Raw genomic sequence first — 16,324 nt, 5'->3', positions numbered from 1 at the left:
AATTTCTGATAAGGCCTCTTGGGTCAAGATTTGTGCCGCTGCTTAGGCTAAGAAGAGGAAAATCAACAGATTACCAGGCACCGACCGGAGCAGTCAAAGGCAAATCCTTTCAATGCAGCGGTCAAGAAGGAACTGGTGGGATCCTCGCGCTGGCGCCGGTGAACATGCGTACTGGGACGCCTGCGCATGTCCACTGGTGCCGAGCATGAAAAAATCCCGGGCTTTTTAGGTACCGATTCGGGGATCGGCACGGGTGCTCTATCCCATGAGTGTGAAGCACAGAGACCACGAAGAAGATCCATTTTGGTGTAGTGGTTAAGTGTGCGGATTCTTATCTGGGAGAATCGGGTTTGATTCTCCACCCCTCCACTTGCAGCTTGGGTTAGCCATAGCTATCACAGAGGTTGTCCTTGAAAGGGCAGCTGCTGTTAGAGCTCTCTCAGCCCCACCCACCTCACGGGGTGTCTGTAGTGGGGGGAGAAGATATAGGAGATTGTAAGCCGTTCTGAGTCTCTGATTCAGAGAGAAGGGTGGGGTATAAATCTGCAGCCTTCTTCTTAAAGACTGAACAGGTTCCCTCTTAACCAGGTCTGAAGCTAGTTAAGAATCCCTGCCTAAGCTGTGAACTTGGGCAACTATGGCACTTTAATATCCCTCAACCATGGCTAGGCAGGTAAGGGCAACTGGCTCAAATCCCTGGTTGGCTCATGGTTTCTTAACTATGATTAACAGTTTTTAATAGGTACCAGCCATTTACACAAAATGAGAACACACTGGTTTTACCCGAAGAGCTGGATCCACCAGGTTCAGCTTTTCAAGCTGCTCAAAAAAGGACCACTTAAAAATTGCTAAGCTGGGGATCATTACACCACCACGGACAAATGCCATGTGGGATGGGGTTGTGGTAAGGAGAGGAAATGGGCAGGGCTGGCTGGATCCAACCCATAGTTTGTTCGTATGCCTCTTTTTTTACATCACATAAACTGAATTTTTACAAGGTCACGGTTAATGGAAAGAAAATAATCTTATAGGTTACTTTAAGGTAACCAAAATGCATCTCACAGAGTGATCCACATACTTACTTGTAACATGAATTCCATGCTTATCCTGTTTTCTATCAGCCTCATGACTAGGTGGGCCTTGCATTGGAACATAGTGTAGTATTCCCATGATAAAGTATGAGGGTGCTTTATAGAAAAATGCAGATGCGATGAAGGGCTGGAAAATTAAACCAAGAACACCTCAGAATGCAAGAACATTGCATTTTATAACAAAATCCCACCATGCTTTACAGCAGATATGACAGCACAAAGATTTTTAAGAAGTCAGCCAGAGGGCGATTCAGAGACAAGGCCGGCCCTAGGGCACATGACGCCCCAGGCAGCCTCACTGTCCACCACCCCCAACCTATGCCACGCCCTGCCCCCCCTTCCATATTTTAATGCCCGGGAATGATGGCTGGGACTCTTTCAAAGTCCCCCCCCCCCCCGGCTGATCAAGTAAAACCGCATGGAGGACGACGTCTCCCATGCCAGCCTTCCAGCACACTCGTCACAATCAGAGCTAGGGCAGCAGCGGCAGGAAGGACAAGCAAAAAATCAGCCGCTGCTGCTGCCTCCTGCCCACTTCCTTCCCGTGTGGATCCAGGGAGGAAGTGGGAAGGAGGCAGTGGCGGCAGCTGACTCGTTCTTCCTGCTAACGCTGCCCCAGCACTGATCATGGCGAGCGGGCCGGAAGGCCAGCATAGGAGCGCCGGCCTCCGCACGGCTTTACCTGCCAATCAGCTGATCAGCAGGGGGGCCGACCTTGAAAGAACACCAGGAGCACAGTGCTTCACCGCCTATTCCCGGGCATTAAAGTGGGAGGAAGGGGGAGGCAAATAAGGATTTGCCTAGGGGGCGGGTCCAACTTCGGTGCTCCCGCCCTGTCTAGCGGGTGGGCCGGCCGGGTTCAAAAACATATATTAGAAAGCAAAAGCAAAGTTCTGTAAGTGGACTGTCAACATTTAATGACACAGATTGTGCAACAGGCACCTGGTGGCACCTCACAGACTAACAACAATTCACGCCTAGGGGCACTTGAAAGACTAACATTTCTTCCAGTGTGAGCTTCTGTGAGTCAGAGCTGACTTTCTCAGACTGAAGACATGCACTAGCATGAATGTAAAATCAGTCAGACACACTGAAGGAATATGAGGAACATTTCTCTATCCAATAGTAAACTGGTTGGCCCTATGTGGACGACAAAAGGTGTACTATGGGGCCTAAAAATGACACAGTAGGAGTTCTCTAGACTCTCTTATATATTTAAGATTGACCAAAAAAAAAAGGGGGGGGGAGCTTATAAATTACCCCAAGGGAAAAAACCTCAACACCAGCTTGATGAAAATTAAATAATACTCAAGAAAAGACAGAACGTTCAGTACAGCTAAGAGTCAAAAAAAAAAAAAAAAGGAGAGAAGAGGAAAAATCAGCTTGCTCTAACCCCCCCACCCCCCAATCTTAGAGCAGGATCTTCAAACAAAAGACTGTGATTCTTAGCTGGACTGCACAGCTCTCCCTGCTGAGAAGCGAGTCCTTACTGAGCAGCCGTTGACAAGTGGTGTTTTGAGGTCTCTCAAGATCCAGAAGAATTTCCCCCAGCTGGCTTGAAAGAGGCTGTGCATTAGTTAGTGCAAATGCACCACTGGTCTATGGGCAAAATGTGTTTAAGCCTTTAGCTCGAAGCTCAGTCACGTACGGCAACCAGTCTGTTCTAGGGCATCAGGTGCAACTTGATATAAGCAACTTGCAGAAGTTAGAGTTGGAATAGGATCCGGGAGACCCTGGATTGAGTTTCTGCTCTTAGAATGGAAATTTGGCTGAGTGACCTTGGGCCAGTCACTCTCTGTCAGCCTAGGGTACCACACAGGGTGATTGCTGTGAGGATTACATGGAGAAGGAGAGAGCAATGAAGGTCACTTTGGGGGGCTCACTTTGGGAGGATAAAGGCAGGATATAAATGTATAAAAATAAATAAATTCCACATTAACTGACTTTGCATTATAAATACCTAGTATGTATTGCTCTCAAAATACAATGGGCTTAAGACCAACAACTAAGTATTTAAAATCTGAAGACATCCCTTTGGGGTGATGCACACCAGCAATTAACAAGGTATTTATTTAACAATAAAATGCTGTAAAACAACTTAGGTGTTTAAGTCGCTTTTCACTTAACCAGCAAACTGTTTACATTATAAAAGTTTTTACGATAAGTTACTGATGTTCAGCCACAGCACTTCCATTTTTACAGCTCAAACAAAGATACTTACCAGGGGACAACCTTTACGGGAACACTGGGCAGCTGAAAGTAATTAGACTTTTGGCTCAACTACTATTTACTCACTAAATACTCATACAGTAATGCCCGCACCCTTAAATCATTGCCCAACTAAACATACTTGTCTTTTTCTTTTCCTCCACCAAATATTGGATGCAGTAAGACTCCGCCAGTCTTCAGTTCATATGCCACTATCTTGTCCAGTTCCTGAAACGTACAACATATATGAACACTGTAAATGAGTATCTGATTGCACAACGCCGGACAAGCTGTATACAAATTCTCTGCTAGCAGCAAATTACCCACTCAAAGAATATGAGCATCAAAAGCAGGGCAGCTTCTCTCATGAGATACAGCGACACGGTGCGTGTCCGATGGACCCTGAACACAAGGGGCATGTGGATTTCTCTCATCTTGCTCTTCTCCTCCCACTGACCCTCCTGACTCTTGAAAACATTATTGGGGGGGGGGGGTGTCACAGAACCTGTATGGATTAAGAGCCAAATGGGGCCGCAGTGATAACGGGAAAGGGAATGAAATCACACCTTCTGTCCCTGAACAGACTGAATTACTGTTGGGGATGGTGGGCAATAATGCTCTCTGGGAGTGGCAAGAATATAACATTATTCTCGTGGAAACATATGAAGCTGTTTAAGAAAAAAAAATGCAGACGGAGGATGCGGGGCTACAAAATTAAACCAAGATAATTTAAAAGCCCTTTTTGTGGCAAAACACACTGTGTATTATTGATAGACTATAAAGACCAAGTAAAAGAACCAGATGGTTGGAGCTAATTAAAAAATCATGTGCTGGATTGAAGGATGTATGGCCTCCCTAAGAGGCCTAGGTTTACCCTGGTACTGAATTAGAGTGTGGATTGCTCCACTTCAGACATTTCAGATGAACATATGAAGCTGCCTTATACTGAATCAGACCCTCGGTCCATCAAAGTCAGTATTGTCTACTCAGACTGGCAGCGGCTCTCCAGGGTCTCAAGCTGAGGTTTTTCACACCTATTCTGCCTGGACCCTTTTAGTTGGGAGATGCTGGGGATTGAACCTGGGACCTTCTGCTTACCAAGCAGATGCTCTACCACTGATCCACCGCCCCTCCCCCAATGTTCTTCCATAGGGACAAAAAAGTTCCACACTTAGAAAACTATTATGTAAGTGAGGAACCAAAAGCCAGTTTAAATTTGGGGCCCTACTTCTTTATAGTTTTGAGTCCAGGAGTAAAATGCTAACTATATAAACTTTCCATGCTGGCTTGTTGACACACACACTAAAAAGGGAATGGTGACAGTATTATTTCATCATAGAGGCAGAGATACAAGAATAGTAATGAGTAAATTTACACTTATGAATTAAGTGGGCAATCCAGTATGACAACAAGTTGTCTTAAAGATATAGCTAGATAATCATATAACTCAGAGCAGCCTAATTATTAAGGTAGATCTTTCTGCCTGTGTATTGTGGTATTGTCTTATTAAATATCTCCAGAATGGTGTTGACTTGCTTCCAAACCTTGGTCAATCAAGCCAAGCCAAGTTCACCTTTATTGGCATAAGAATATCAAAACAAATCTCAGTCAACCTTCTGCAATAACATATCTTGAGAGCCAGTGTAGTGTACTGGTTAAGTGTGCAGGCTCTTATCTGGGAGAATCAGGTTTGATTTCCCATTCCTCCACATACATCTGCTGATGTGACAACCATTGTGAGAGTCAGTCACAAGTTCTCACACAGCTGTTCTGCTCAAGAGCAGTTCTGGGAAAGCTCTCTCAGCTCCACCTACCTCACAGGGTGTCTACTATGGGGTGAGGAAGGGAAAGGAGATTGTAAACCGCTCTGAGACTCCTTCGGGTAGTAAAGGGCAGGGTATAAATCCAATCTCTTCTTCCTTAAAATGTGTAAGACATAAAGGCATAAAGGCACCTGAAGAAAAAGTGTGTTGCCATCAGGGGCAGTGCTTTACCATATGCTCTGCTCCGTTCCCTTCCCCTGTGCATTTGCTTGTTACTGCCAGGAAACTTGTATTTATGTATGTATTTGTGGCCTGTTGCTTTTGCATGCTGTAAGCTGCTTTGAGCTCACACAGTGGAGAAAAGTGGAGTAAAATTATCCAAATAAATAAAAGAACGAACAAAGAAGTGTGCAAATGTTTTCAAAGAGCTATCCATCTGGACATACTACCTCCTTGATCCAGTGTCGATACTCATTTACACCAAAGGTTTTCTTCATCCAAAGACCATAAATATAGCCAGAGATTCCCTTCAATACCCATTCATCTGACCTGAAAGCAAAAGAAGGAATAAAGACTATCTCATTTGATTTTACAGAGCATTGTAAACGATGAGAACAGTAGTTCCTGTTTTATGTTTTCCCAGAGCTTCTATGTAAGCAGCATCCTAACACATCTATGTTTAAAATTTTTTTTAAAAAGGCCAGCCAAGATGTGAATGTGGGTGTGTTTTTCCATCTGTCCCCTGGCCAGAAGACACTCAAAAATCACAGATCTACTGAAAACCAAAGGGCTTTGCTTCTGAAGCTAAACTATTAAATTTTGTGTTAGATGGTACAGAAAAAGTAGGTTATTAAAAGAAGAATTGCAGATTTATACTCCGCCCTTCTCTCTGAATCAGAGACTCAGAGCGGTTCCCATATCTTCTCCCCCCACAAAAACACCCTGTGAGGTGGGTGGGGCTGAGAGGGCTCTCACGGGGAGGGGGTAAGCTCTTAAAGAGCCTGGAAGGTGCTTTCCTGGCTTAACATCATAAAAATGGAGGGAGGAGGAGGTGCCACCGGGGGGCGGGGCAGCGAGGCTGAGTGGGGGGGGGGGAGGCCAAGTTCAGTTCCCCCACCCTGCCGGTCCTGGGGCAGCAGTGGGTGGGCTGCCGGTCCCTGGTGCCAAAAAAGTTGGGGACCACTGCTCGGGGATTCCTTGGGGATCCTGAAGGCGATTTCTTGAACTTGGGCAGCTTTCCCCTGGGAAGGACTTCCACTGCTCTTGCCCTTGGCCTTCTCTGGCCAGGCCTGCCACAAATACCCCTAAGCAAAATGCTACATGAATAGATTTACAGGTCAAGCTGTACTCACCAAGACATTCTAGATATAAAACAGCCAAAGAATTGCTGGGCCAGGGCTTGAGCCAAACATCTCCTGGTCAGCGGGGTCTCATCTATTATCATTGCACTGTGCAAAAGGTTTGTGCTAAATAATTTTAAAATACAAACACACACAAATTACCATAGTGTATAAAATAAAACCAATACCACCCTACTCTTACGTTTAAACAATCAACACAAAAAGTAACATTTTAGGAATCTTCAATCTCCACACACAGAAATGTCTTTGAAAAGTTAAACTTCCAAAAATACAAACTTTAGTGAAGAGTATTTGACCCTGGAATAATGTAAATGGTGCCAATTTGTTTTGCAAACTTCTGTGATGGGTTTCTTTCCCCCACCCTGAAAAAGACCAGGTATTACATATTCTTTAAAAATGTTAAGATCAGAAGCTTTTAAATGGTCTTAAATTAACTGTTCCAAATGTTTTTGTATACTTTTCTTGTATGAAAGAAGAGCCCCGTGGCGCAGAGTGTTACAGCTGCAGTACTGCCGTCCTAAGCTTTGCTCATGACCTGAGTTTGACCCCCGGCGGTAGCTGAGTTTTCAGGTAGCCGGCTCAAGGTTGACTCAGCCTTCCATCCTTCCAAGGTCGGTAAAATGAGTACCCAGCTTGCTGAGGGGAAAGTGTAGATGACTGGGGAAGGCAATGGTAAACCACCCCGTAAAAAGTCTGCCGTGAAAACGTTGTGAAAGCAACGTTACCCCAGAGTCGGAAACGACTGGTGCTTGCACAGGGCAACATTAAGGAGGTTGTACAAATCAGAGAGCCCTTTGCCTTGTGTGGGGTCACGTTCTATGAACGTTGGCCCTCCATCCTCTCCCTTTGCCCTTTCTACCCAGCAGATCTCTGCAGTGCATCACGGGCTGCTTCTGAAGTTGCGTTGAGTGCCATACAGATCCAAGCATTGTTTCTGGAGTGAGAGAGACCCATCCTAAGCCTAGCAATTTCCTTTGGGATTCTGGCCCAATAAAACTGCTCACATTAAGGAAGACAGCTCTTATACTGGAGGTACCAAGTTGCATGAGGAACTTGTAAGGGGAGTCGGTGGTACAGAGCTTCCCCTATCTTCCCCAACAAGCTTGGCTGTCATGAAAACACCAGCCAAGTATTATGGGTTGAATCTTGCAAACAAAATGTGCTGGAGCGCAGAGGTCTGCAGGAGGTAGAAGGAACTGGGCAAAACCACATCTACCCAACTCTTCCTAGCAGCTTGCCCCAGGGATGCAGGAAGGGACGATTCCACATGGTTCCCACACTCTCACTGCAGCCCATTGTACTATATGGTGTGTTTTGTTCAGAAACATCCAACTATGAACAAAGAAGAAACTGCTAGGGGAAAGGAAATGTAGGAAAGAGATCCATACCACCAACTCCACCCATGAGCTCTTCTGTAGGACCCAACCTGTAATACTTGCTCAATTAGCTGCTAAATAAAAGTCCTTTGAAGGTGATCGGTAACAAGCATTGGAAATTCTCTAGGAAGTGACTGCAGCACCTTACTGGCTTAGATTATACACTTTTCCTCCTCATGTTCCTCTCTGTCCACTGCAGAACTATCCTCCATTAGGAAGCATGTTCCTCTGGCACTAGGCACTTCTTGGCATATTGAAAGACACTGGAGCTTGCATGAACCGAAGTGCTTAGCACCAGATGAATATGTTCCACAGTGTATTACGAGGAGAGCAAGTGGAAAGAAGGTTATAAAATCCAGGCTTTTACTTTCAGCAATAAATTGTAAAAAAAAAAAAAACCACCCTAGTTTTTAGATATAAAAATTCTAAGCACCGACCTAAAAATGCTCATAGAAGCATAGGCAGCTACTTCAACATAGGCCTCATCTATAAAAACCGTTTTGAAGCAGGAGTAAGGGTAGCGACAGGTAAGTATCTCTTCGTAGAATTCAAAGACTTCATGGAGATACGAAGTGGTGTGTTTGAGCAGTGGGAGAAGCTGAGGTAAACAAAAATGCGTCACCTACAACAAAAAGGAAACATGTATATATAAGTTGGCATCTCTCAACTTTTTAACATTGGAAATCTTAAAACTCTTGGGCTGTATCCAGGTTTCTCCAACCCCATTTTTTGCAACCCACTTCAAGAAATGTAAATAATGCAATTAAAATGTAATAATATTCCGTCCAAGGAAAATATCAAGAAGAGCAGTTTAGAGTCTAACTTCGCAATCACTGAAAGGGGCTGTCAGCCAAAGGGAGACTGGGGGTGCGGGAGACATGGGGTTCACTGTTACTTGATGACACAATGGCATTTCTGGGGCAAATATGGAAGTGTCATCACTCCACTCTAGGATTCAGTGGAAACTCTATGGTAAAACTAGTTTCCATTGAATCCTAAAGCCATGTGACATCACTTCCATGTTCACCCTGATGTCATGCCATTGATGAGGTAACAAATGTTTTATCCCCCCTCACTCCGCACTAGCCTATCAAATGCTTGGATGGGATAGGAGGTTTGCTAGCTGGATACCATGAAACAACCATTTAAAATTAAGGGCACCGTTTGTTTTAATTAACATCAAATATGTTCCCTAACAGATAGAGGGGGGCCCACAATTAGAAAATGTATGATCTGCCTTTATTCAGCATTAGGACAGCCACAAAAACAGTTCTGCCCCTTATTTCAGTGTTTTCCCATGATGGTATTCAGCGAGCAGAGAACCGACACCACTTTGAATAATTAAATACAGAGTGGTTCAAAACCCTGTCATAATGGAACAAAACAAGCTACCTACACTGAGCTTCAGGCTAGGATGAAATGAAGTTCTAAAATAAGGTACTGATTGACAGAATCACAGAGTTTGAATGTAAATCTTTCTTTCAGCTTCTGTCGTTTCTTGTCAGTTTGTAAATGCTGATTCTTTTTTTCTCTGCGTCAGTTACCATATCTTTGTAAGTATCAGTTTTAGTTAACCTTTCCACGAACTGCAAGTGCAGTAGCAGCTCAAAAGTATGCTGCCTATGCCTAGACATCTTCATCTTGCCAGGGTGCTGCTTAGTGCAGCATACATGGTTCTTTCCATGGCCTGTGATGTCTTCACAATAACTCTGTAAGGTAGGCCAGGCTCAGCCCCAAGTCCCTCGTTGCGCTTTAAGGCAGAGTGGGGATTTGAACCCAGGTCTCCCAGGTCCTGGTCCAACATTCTGATCAGAGAGCCAGCATGATGTAGTGGTTAAGAGTGATGGACTCCAATCTGGAGAACTGGGCTTGATTCCCCACTCCTCCACAGGAAGCCAGCTAGATGACCTTGGTCCAGTCACAGTTCTCTCAGAACTCTCTCGGCCCCACCTGCCTCACAAGGGGGTCTTTTGTGGGGAGATGAAGGTCATTGTAAACCACTTTGAGACTTCTTAAGGTAGAAAAAAGTAGGGTATAAAAACCAACTCTTCTCCTTCTCCTGATAATTGTATCATATAAGTCTGTAGTCTCAAACTAAGCAATTAAACATACTGTTTTATTCCCTCTCCTTGGGAGGCTGTGCCCCATTTCCAGAGTTCTGAAAAGGCTGTACAGGTCTGGTTACATTCCAGCATTAGCTTATACAATTCAGTACAGGTAGCTACTGCCACATACATTCAATTGTGTCTTTATTTGGTTACTGGTTTTCAAAAATCCAACTACAACATGTATACACTGAAAATCAAAACAATAACCCCACAACAGTAAACCCCTGCAGAACTGGATTCTTGAGTTACAATGTAATGTAATACAGTTTAGCATAACCCATGGGTGGCCAAACTGTGGCTCTTTCACACATATTGTCTGGCTCTTCAAGTCCCCACCACCCCACTGGCCAACTTGGAGAAGGCATTTCTCACTTTAAATCGTTTCTTCAAGCCAAGTCAGCTGGTGGGTTGGAGAATGCATTTAAAGTTGTTTTCTTTCCACCTCTCCCTCCCTCTCATTTTGCAGCTCTCAAACATCTGATGTTTATTTCATGTGGCTTTTACTTTAAGCAAGTTTGGCCAAACCTGGTAAAACCTAACTAAAATTCATATTACTAATGTAACAGTAACAGTATAACCCCAACCCTACTCTGCCTGAAAACACCACCAAAAATCCCCTCCAATATAAAGGATACTACAACAAGTCAAACGAAAAGCAATACCTCATGCATGTATGGGTCAACAAGAATTTCAAATGGTCCTATAGCCAAAGAAATATTAGAGGCTGCAGTTGGAATTGTCAGCATATAGTGGAAGGTCTTCTTTCTCATATCGTGAGTGTATACTGTTTCTACCAGATCTCCATTTGAGACAGCCACCATTGTGGCATCGACCGTATACTCTAGCTTCCATGTGCAAAGTTCAGAATATGAGTCGACACAAGGAAACCAAAACCTAGAGGAAAAATCAGATCATCAATCACCATTGATCTTTCCCAACTCAAGACTCCTAACACTGATGCTTTAGCTCTCAATATGGATCAAAGTTCACTGGTTCTGCCAGCAAAAAGGCACGAGCAAGCTGATGCTGGTGGCTAGGTATCACTTATCCTGCCCCAGGCCTCTGCCACAAGTACAACCATATTCTATCCATGCCCAAACACAAAAACCTGGCCACTTTAATACATTCTCAACAGGGTGTAATTCTGTAATATAGAAAAAAAACAGCTGCTTTAGGATCTGTGCAAAACGTCCATGTTATGGGAAAGTGCATAATTTAAATGTATTGGATTCTGCTCCTTCGTGACATCACACAGCTATATAAAACACAGGAAAATGCACTCCTCATACAATTCAATATCTTATATCACAGTGAACTTTATATGTAATGTACAACAGTAAATGTGAAGTCATATGCAATTACTCTGTTAATACAAAACGTTCCACGTCTCCAGCAGTAGCAAAGTACTGGTAAGTTACTCAATCTATATCTCAATAAACAAGTCCACTCTATAAAACAAAAAATCCTTCAAAGAGAGTGCTCGAGGAATTATTTAACAAGACAAAAAAACTCTGGAGGACAATTAAACTCTCAGAAAGACGCTGAAGTCTCTTGCTCCTGGACTCCTTAAATTGTAGGTTACAATGACCACCTTGTGCAACTGGGGAAGGCTTTACCGTTCCATACAAATTATTAGTGAGGAGGAAATCCCAGCCCTTGAAAAACACCTTCCTTCCGGTGGAAACAATCATCGGGCAAGGGCTCCCAGGAGCAAGACTGCCTGATGGGTAGTGGTTGTCACGTATTGGGAGAGCCCCGATGTCGCCATGGATGACACCAGGTCCGTCACCCTCAGGGAGCCCACGTCATTGGCATGGACACTGACATCATCCAGGATTAAGAGCTGTGGGTATTCCAGTGCCCAGTCTGCTATGGCCTCCATCAGGGACAGTAAGGCACTGGCTGGTGAATTAGGCAGACGATATACCAGCCTTAAGAGTCTATCTCCAACAGAGGCAGCTGCTTTACCCGAGGAAGACTTTTACTTAGTGGAAGAGTCTTTAAAGTCTTGAGCTCACCATACTAGGGACAGGCAGCTTGGAAACATCTTAAAATGAAAACAAAGTCAACTTACTGACTTACCCAAAAGCCAGCTAGGGCTACTTTTGAACATCCTCAACTACAAGGAAAGGCAGAGGGGCTTGGGAATGTTCAGCCTGGAGAAGGCTGAGGGAGCAATGATTGCTCTCTTTAAATATTTGAAAGGCCGCCACTTAGAGGAGGGCAGGGATCTGTTCCCTTTAGCAGAGGGGGACAGGATTCGAAATAAGAAGTTTAAATTACAGGTAGAAAGGTACCCAATGGAGATCAGGATTATTTTTTTTTAACCAGTAAGAGTAGTTCAGTAGTGGAATTGGCTGCCTAGGGAGGTGGTGGTGAGCTCCCCCTAACTGGCAGTCTTCAAACAGCAGCTGAACAAACACTCATCAGGGATACTGTAGGCCCATCCTGCATTGAGCAAGGGGTTGGACTAGATGGCCTAACATGGCCCCTTTGAACTCTGTGGTTCTATATCTAGAAATTACGCTTTACCACTGGCTCTTCTCAACGCATGGGCAGTTACAGTCTCTGCAAAGGACAGTACACAGTGATTCACTCCAACCCCTGTACAGAGATAACATTAACTCTGATGCGGTTCTACAGACACTAAGGAATAACCAAGAAACACAGCAGAACTAAATATCACGGCGCTTTGTCATTAGCTAAAACAAAGTTTCGAGGAGAATTACATTAGCTGGGTTCTGCGGAGGCAAAACTGTACAACTCTCACCTTGTAGAATTTTGATATCCACAAGAGAAGACATGGGCCCCTCTTTCGGCCAGGCTGCCCTCCACGTTGGGTACCACAAAATGAAGGCCTCCTTTTGGCTGGTCCAGAGAAAAGTTGATGTGCACTTTCAGGGCTTTTAGTTCTGTAGCAATAAAACAGCAACCACACATTGAAGGTCATATTTATGTATTTATTTATATGCTTACTTTGTTTAAAGTCCAACCTTTTCACTGAGACTCACTCAGTGGGAGAGTTTTGCCACATTAACTGCTTTTAATATTCAGCCATGCAAGAACCAGTTTGGTGCAGTGGTTAAGTGGGCAGACTCTTGTCTGGGGGAACCAGGTTTGATTCCTCACTCTTCCACTTACAGCTGCTGGAATGGTCTTGGGTTAGCCATAGTTACTGTAGAATTGTCCTTGAAAGGGCAGCTGCTGTGAGAGCTCTCTCAGCCCCACCCACCTCACAAGGTGTCTGTTGTGGGGGGAGAAGATATAGGCGATTGTAAGCCGCTCTGAGTCTCTGATTCAGAGAGAAGGGCAGAGTATAAATCTGCAGTCTTCTTCTTCAAAAGCATCCATATTAACAACTTGGGGAGGTGGGGGGGAGAGAAATACAAGTGCTCGTGAAGCTGAGATCTTTGAAGATAACCTATGACTCCCAACTGAAATGCAATTTTCTATAAAGTAGGTCTTCACTGGCACTGCAGTGTCCATCAGCTGCCCAACCCCAAACTGCCCACATAAAAAAAGATTCTGGACTGGGGTTCAAAATCTGCAGGGCCTTTAAGGATCAACAGGGTCTCTACAATTTACCATCAACTTGCTTCCACAGCTCTGATGGCACCTTAATGCACAGCTCTCCATTTCCGGCATCTGGGTCTACAGCACTGACTGCGGCAGCGTAAGCGTTGGAAAAGTAGTTGAGGTTTCTCCTGCAATGAGAAAACCCAACAGTTCTCTTCAGGTCCAAATTCAAGCTGAGGTAAAGGGGAAAAGTCTCAAATGAAGTTCTCACCGTGTTGGAGAGAAATATCCAGTAAGGCAATAAAAGACAGTTTAAACTGCCTCAGTAAGTCATGTAGCACTCTATAGCAACAAAGCAAAAGCACACTCAACAGTCATCAGCCTTCTGAAAGAGGAGGGGTCTGCCTCCCCTCAGAAAAGCTTCAAGAATTGGACTGCTTCAGAACTCATCCGGGAAACTATCCCCAAGTTATGGAACAGTTGCAGCAAAGACTCAGTCCCTTGACCCAAACGTTTTTGTCTCTTTTGGCCTGTGCACATGGAGCAGAGTCTGCCCACCATATGTAAACACTAACTTGGGTTGTAGAAAAAGAGGCGATCTCTGAGGGATGGGGAGGGGGGGAATCCCAAGCCACCATGGGCATCAAAGAAGCAACAGGCAGAACTGGGTCCAGGAGTAAAATGGCAGCCAGTGTGTTTATTGCAGTGTACACTGAATCCATTTTCACCTTTCCGCATCTGACAAAATCATGGTTTGCCGAATGGCTACGTACTGCCTGTATAATTTAAACCACTTGTATTATGACCATGGTATTTTCCACTTGGACTTCCAATGTATTCTGGGCGTTAACAAACAGCTGTAATCTTACATTTCAGGCCATGTGGATGGAAATTCAAAGAACCCACCCTTCCATACCTAACCACAGCAAATCCCATTGATTAAACCACTGAAAGCCTCTGCATCCTATTTCTCTCTAATGATGGTGATTTCACACTCAATTGATTTCTTTGGCTGGATGGCTTCATACCATACCTCTAGCATTCTTTTAAAGGGTGATCTAAGGAAGAACAGGGAATACTTTTGATTCCTATTAGATTATGAACTAGTTCTGTTAAAAACAAATCCAACAAAATATGCAGCAGCCTGACTCCTTCCTCTGAAGACACTCATGCAAAAGATACACTGCATTTACTGCTTATGTGCTTTATAAAAGTCATTGTCAGGCACCGCACAAGAAAAAGGTTAAAGCTTCACAAAAATCAGACATGATCTCATTTCAGAGCTTTCTGTTCACTTCCCATTCCACGCCTAACACAAGCAGAATAAGCCTCATTATGGATGTTTTTAAATCTGTCTCAGAAAGCTCAAAAAGCTAAAACGATTTATGTGAGGAGACTCTGGGGATCACACGCATCCCAAACCTAAAGCACAAGCCTTGTCATTTGAAGGAAGTGTTCTAGATGCTAGCTCTAGTTGCCAGGGGCTACAGATGCCCCAAATCTAAAGCATAACCCTCATCATTTTAAGGAAACATTCTAGATACTAGCAGAACTTTGATAATTCTAAGGGTCAGTTCACATATGTACAAGTGGTGACTGGTATTCCCTCTAAGCTAGTCTCCAGCTCACACATTTTTGCCTTAGCTCAGGAAGGATGACCCCAGAGCACACTAATTTATGCAGCAACTTACAACTTTAATGCCAGTACCTCACAAATTTTTGCTCATAAGACTCTGCAGCTTAGAGGGAACCTTGGTGGTGACTTGCTTGTGTGATTGACCAGTCATACAGCAGATACCACAGAACTTTCCTTATCACATTGCAAATTCTCAAAACAAAGGTTATCAATGGAGGCAATTCACCCATTGCACTGGAAGCCACCAAGTGTTAAAATATTCAAGTTATGAGTTAGCGACCATTAGTCACACATGGACTAGCCCAGTTTGGTTAGATACCTAACCCGCCCAATCTTGAAAGTGTATCTAACTTACATCGATCCAATAGATTCCCCACTAAATATAACTTTATTTATTTAGAGAATTTGGAAGCTACCTTTCCAGAGACTTCAATCTGAGTCCAGTGGCCCCTTTAAGACCAACAAAGTTCAATTCTGGGTATAAGGTTTCATGTGCATGAAAGCTTATACCAAGAATTAAACTTTGTTGGTCTTAATCCAAAATTAAATCAAAGGGGCCACTGGACTCAGACTTTTGCTTCAGACCAACATGGGGCCACTGGACTCAGACTTTTGCTCAGACTCTATTGCTTCAGACCAACATGGCCACCCATCTGAGTCTATTTCCAGACCCTCTTCCCAAGACCTGTTTGATATAGCATGGAAGAATTGTCGATTTAGTTTAACCATGCTCATCAAGAGCCACCCTTGAGTTACTATTCCCATAAACAACCAAATCTACAAAGTTCCAGTAAATGCAATCTATCAGCATACTTTTCTTTCCAGAATTAGGCTTACTGCCCAGCAAAAATCAACCACCCATAAAACAATTTTAATTTTGCTCCTTAGTCCTAACAGTGTTTTTATGTTAAATCTTAACGGTTATTGTATAAATGAAAAAAATAAAATACATTATCGCGGCACATAATTTTCACCAGAAATAAAAATTAATGCAGATCTCGGCTTCAATATTAGTTTCAGAGATACTTGTTTAAAACAGATTTAAAGGGATATTTGCACTTAAAGGGACTTATACTTTAAAGCAAATTTGAAACAGGAATTTTCTGCCTGTGATTATCACCAAGGGACAGCTTTTCTTGAATGATTGTGTTTAGAGGGAACTTGTGGTTAGATACTAAATACCAGTGGATTCACAGACAGGAACAGGCCACAATTTATGTAACGAAAAGCAGACTCCTTGGAAGAAAGGCTAATATTTCAGAGAA

At 43.7% G+C, this 16,324-nt stretch overlaps 1 protein-coding gene across 1 annotated transcript in view; it reads right to left on the bottom strand.

Annotated features, from left to right (window-relative positions):
• TAF2 (TATA-box binding protein associated factor 2) overlaps positions 1-16,324 on the bottom strand; it is an 89,434-nt gene that overhangs the window by 64,215 nt on the left and 8,895 nt on the right. The window contains exons 4-11 of the mRNA XM_060243270.1: positions 13,493-13,611; positions 12,678-12,819; positions 10,570-10,801; positions 8,237-8,421; positions 6,415-6,528; positions 5,512-5,611; positions 3,442-3,527; positions 1,083-1,218 (exon numbers count right to left, since the gene is read on the bottom strand). Of these exons, the coding sequence (XP_060099253.1) occupies positions 1,083-1,218; positions 3,442-3,527; positions 5,512-5,611; positions 6,415-6,528; positions 8,237-8,421; positions 10,570-10,801; positions 12,678-12,819; positions 13,493-13,611 (1,114 nt within the window). The remainder of the gene's footprint in view (positions 1-1,082; positions 1,219-3,441; positions 3,528-5,511; positions 5,612-6,414; positions 6,529-8,236; positions 8,422-10,569; positions 10,802-12,677; positions 12,820-13,492; positions 13,612-16,324) is intronic.

Source organism: Heteronotia binoei, chromosome 7 (genome assembly GCF_032191835.1).
Source record: "Heteronotia binoei isolate CCM8104 ecotype False Entrance Well chromosome 7, APGP_CSIRO_Hbin_v1, whole genome shotgun sequence".
Lineage (NCBI taxonomy): Eukaryota > Metazoa > Chordata > Lepidosauria > Squamata > Gekkonidae > Heteronotia > Heteronotia binoei.
This window is presented reverse-complemented; position numbering and strand designations above follow the sequence as displayed.